This window comes from Scomber scombrus, chromosome 2 (genome assembly GCF_963691925.1).
Source record: "Scomber scombrus chromosome 2, fScoSco1.1, whole genome shotgun sequence".
Lineage (NCBI taxonomy): Eukaryota > Metazoa > Chordata > Actinopteri > Scombriformes > Scombridae > Scomber > Scomber scombrus.
Window position 1 is genome coordinate 22,968,381 of NC_084971.1, and position 3,672 is coordinate 22,972,052.

General features: G+C 42.8%; 1 protein-coding gene across 1 annotated transcript; it reads left to right on the forward strand.

Moving 5' to 3' along the window:
* Positions 1–2,583: 2,583 nt before the first annotated feature.
* foxe1 (forkhead box E1) lies at positions 2,584–3,672 on the forward strand. The gene has a single exon (XM_062437894.1). It carries the CDS (start codon positions 2,584–2,586, stop codon positions 3,670–3,672), a length of 1,089 nt encoding a protein of 362 aa, XP_062293878.1.

Sequence of the window (3,672 nt, forward strand, 5' to 3'; positions counted from 1 at the left end):
AGTCTGTATATTAAGTAAAAACTTGCTTGTTTTGTTCAACAAGTCAAAAAAATTACGTTTTCAATTCAAAAACATAAAAAATCTAAATCCTCACATTTATGAGTCAGAAATGAGTGAATCTTTGGCACTTTTACCCGATAAATGACCTAAAAGAATACTGAATTATCAAGATAGCTGGCAAAAACTAATTAGACAATTAATAAACTAATTTACAAATTTACACAAATTTACATTCATGTTGTAAATGCTCACATCAACAAATAATTATATTCAGTGTGATCCAGCTGCTTGTGTATTGTATTTTTCCTAATATCCTTTTCACTAGAGGACCTGCTCAGGCTGACAGGTGTCGGGTAGCGTTGGAGGATCAACCGACCCACCCACACACACACACACGCGCACACAGATGCCTCAAGCAAATCATAGTAATGGCTAACAAACAAATGCAAAATTAAACAGTTGCCACCCAGTAACACATTCCATGTTAGACTATAAGTCAAGCAGCAAACAGCAAATAGATAAAAATAAACATTTTGAGCTGATCAAATTGAAAAGTTTTTTCAGTATGTATGATGAGGATTCACTGGAAATGCTGGTCAGCTCAAGCAGTAGAAAAGTAGTGAATCACCGGTTAAAAACTCACATAAACTTCAAACCACTGAAATGTCTCAATTTTAATGATTTTTCAAGGTGTTTTTCTAAGTTGTGTGTATTGTATTACTATAAGTGTTCATACTGTTTGTGTTGTTATGTGGTGTATGTTTTAATGAAGTGGCTTAAGATAACTTTCTACCTTGGTATTGTATTCTCTTCAACAAATGAAAATAGTGTCTGTGTCACATCTGTGATGGCATAATATTGCACCAGTAAATTTCCTGTTGATGTCTCCCTCATCATCTGGGGCTTTCCAAAATACCAAAACACACCAAGTAGGCTTAAAACGCTGAGGATAGCTCTACAAAGCTCTGAGGTTTACCTAACAGCTTGCAGGAATGTGCACCCAGAGCAGCTCCTAACCATCGCTGACGCACCGTCATACAACAGGTTGACTCCAGTTCCAGCCCAGGAGAGCCACAGGGAGGGAGCCAACCTTTCATCAGGCTGTTGTCTGAGCAAAACTGCGCTCTCTCGCCATGCTCTCGCTCTGTCACATGCCCGCAGTGTTAACCCAGCCTGGTGTTGAGTGGTGGTAGTGTGCAGTCCTGTTTTCCTCTATGTTTGTTTAAGAGATTAAGGTGGGGTCCCCAGACCTCATACCAGTAGAGCTCCTCAGAGCATCAGTATTGTCTGCATCACTGGTGCCGGTGAAATTTAATAGTGGTCAAAGTCAGCTTAAAAGCCAAGCTCCTACCCATTAGTGAAGCCACGAAAGAGTTTGATTACTTAAAATCAAATCTGTACTACAGAAATGGACTGGGAAAAAAACTGACATTGCACTTTAAAACACATCTGAGAATATTATCTCCAATTCCTTGAAACATTCACAAACAAAACCAACTTCAATGAACAATTTCCATGTCGCAAGAGTTGGTTATTCTTGTCTCTCGGGTTGCGTATAAGCATTATTATTATTTTGCATGCTGAAATCACAGGACGGCCTTTGTCTGGAAAACATTTACATCTCTTAACACAGCTGGCTTGTCCAACCACTGGCACAAAACAAACAAGGAAGCAAGGTAGAAAAACAACACACAGGTTAAGTTACCACTAAAGAGGTCTTTTAGTGTTAAACGCCAAAACAACATGGACCATTTTGGACTTTTTTAAATAAACTGAGGTCGACTTCAGACTTGAATTTGAATATTAAGAGGAAACAATGTTTGTTTTGACAGTTTCTGGTCACTGAAACTGAAAATGTTCTACATAAAATAAATCTGAGAGTTGCAAGTACAAAACACTATGAATACAATGTGGAATAACTTTTTTTATAAAAACAGGAAAAAACATTTCTAAAACTTATAATTAGAAAAGTAGACTGATCAAAATAGTTAATATTTAAACATATAGAGTTAATATGTATTAGATATTGACATTTATATAACAAATATTTATTGCATCTACACTTAAAAACATGTCAAAACACTTGAAATAAAAATTTCCACCAAGTATGGAGACTTTGTAAAACATGAACAATAGACCCTTATAAAGAAGAGGTATGTCTAGAGCATGTGATGCTTGGGGAGGTGTGGCTGTTCAGGTAGAGGTAATACACTCTGCAGGTAACACTCAGTGACTCATTCTCTCACACACCTTAAACACGACGGATGGCACTCTCACACTTTAACACTTGAACTTTACCTGACAACATACTGTGGGAATAAGCTGAATAAGTGGTGCATTTAATGCAACAGGATCTCTCGGGAAAAACACACCTACCTTCCACCTTACATGCTTCCACTGCTTTTGAAGAACTGCTGGATTTGGACTCAAAGACATTGAATTGCTGAAAAACAAATGCAGGATTTAATTTGGTTTTCTCAGACAGAGGGAATTTCTTTGAGACTGTGCAAGGACTAGTATTGTGTAACATCTACAGTACCTACCTTACTTTTTGGAGACGTTTTTGAACCGTCCATATTAACAATGCCAGTGGTCAAAGTGGAGAAAGATTCTTCAGCAGACACTTCCTTGGCTGCCTCCAACCCTCCGGCACAGACGGAGGAGCAGCCAAGAGGTCGGAGGAGGAAGAGGCCCCTTCAGCGAGGGAAGCCCCCCTACAGCTACATCGCACTCATTTCCATGGCAATAGCCAACTCCCCTGACCGAAAGCTGACTCTGGGGGGCATCTACAAATTCATAATAGAGCGCTTCCCCTTCTACAGAGACAATTCAAAGAAATGGCAGAACTCCATCCGACATAACTTGACTCTCAATGACTGTTTCATCAAGATCCCTCGAGAGCCGGGGAGGCCAGGGAAGGGCAATTACTGGGCCTTGGACCCCAATGCTGAGGACATGTTTGAGAGCGGCAGTTTCCTGAGGCGCAGGAAGAGGTTCAAGCGCTGTGACCTTAGCACCTACACCTCATATGTGCATGAGACACCAGTGTTCTCTCCTGTCCAGATTGCCAGATCTGCATATACCAACTCTGTCTACTCTAACATGACAGTCAGTCCACCCTATGGGCAGCAGCTCTCCTCTGCCTACTACCCCTCCTCATCTCCTCCTGGATTCGGACCTGCTCAGGCCCGAATGTTCAGTATCAATAACCTCATAGGACACCCAACTTCGGCCAGCATGCTGGGAGGCCAAGGGCCAGAGGTGCTGCAGCCCAACCGGAGCTTCAGTCCAGAGGGGCTTCCGAACGGATCCAGTCCCTGCAGTCTGGGAGCTGCAGGTTTCCAGAGCCAACCATGCGGAGGGGCCGTGACGTCCCACTCAACCACACATGCAGGGTTCTCTTATTCTGGACCAAACGGCCACCCACACCATCATGCCCCCCAGGGCTCGTATGGACAGGGCCACACCCAGGCGTATGGAGCGACAGGTCGCCTCCATTCATCAGGTCACGGGTCTGCAGAGACCCTGGACCACTATGGCAGGATATCACCAGCACAGCTGGGCTCTTTCTCCCAGTATAACAGTGCTGCAGGTCCCATCACCAACACTGGGGGCTACCTGAGACACCCCACATACCCAGGGAATATGGACAGGTTTGTGTCTGCTATCTGA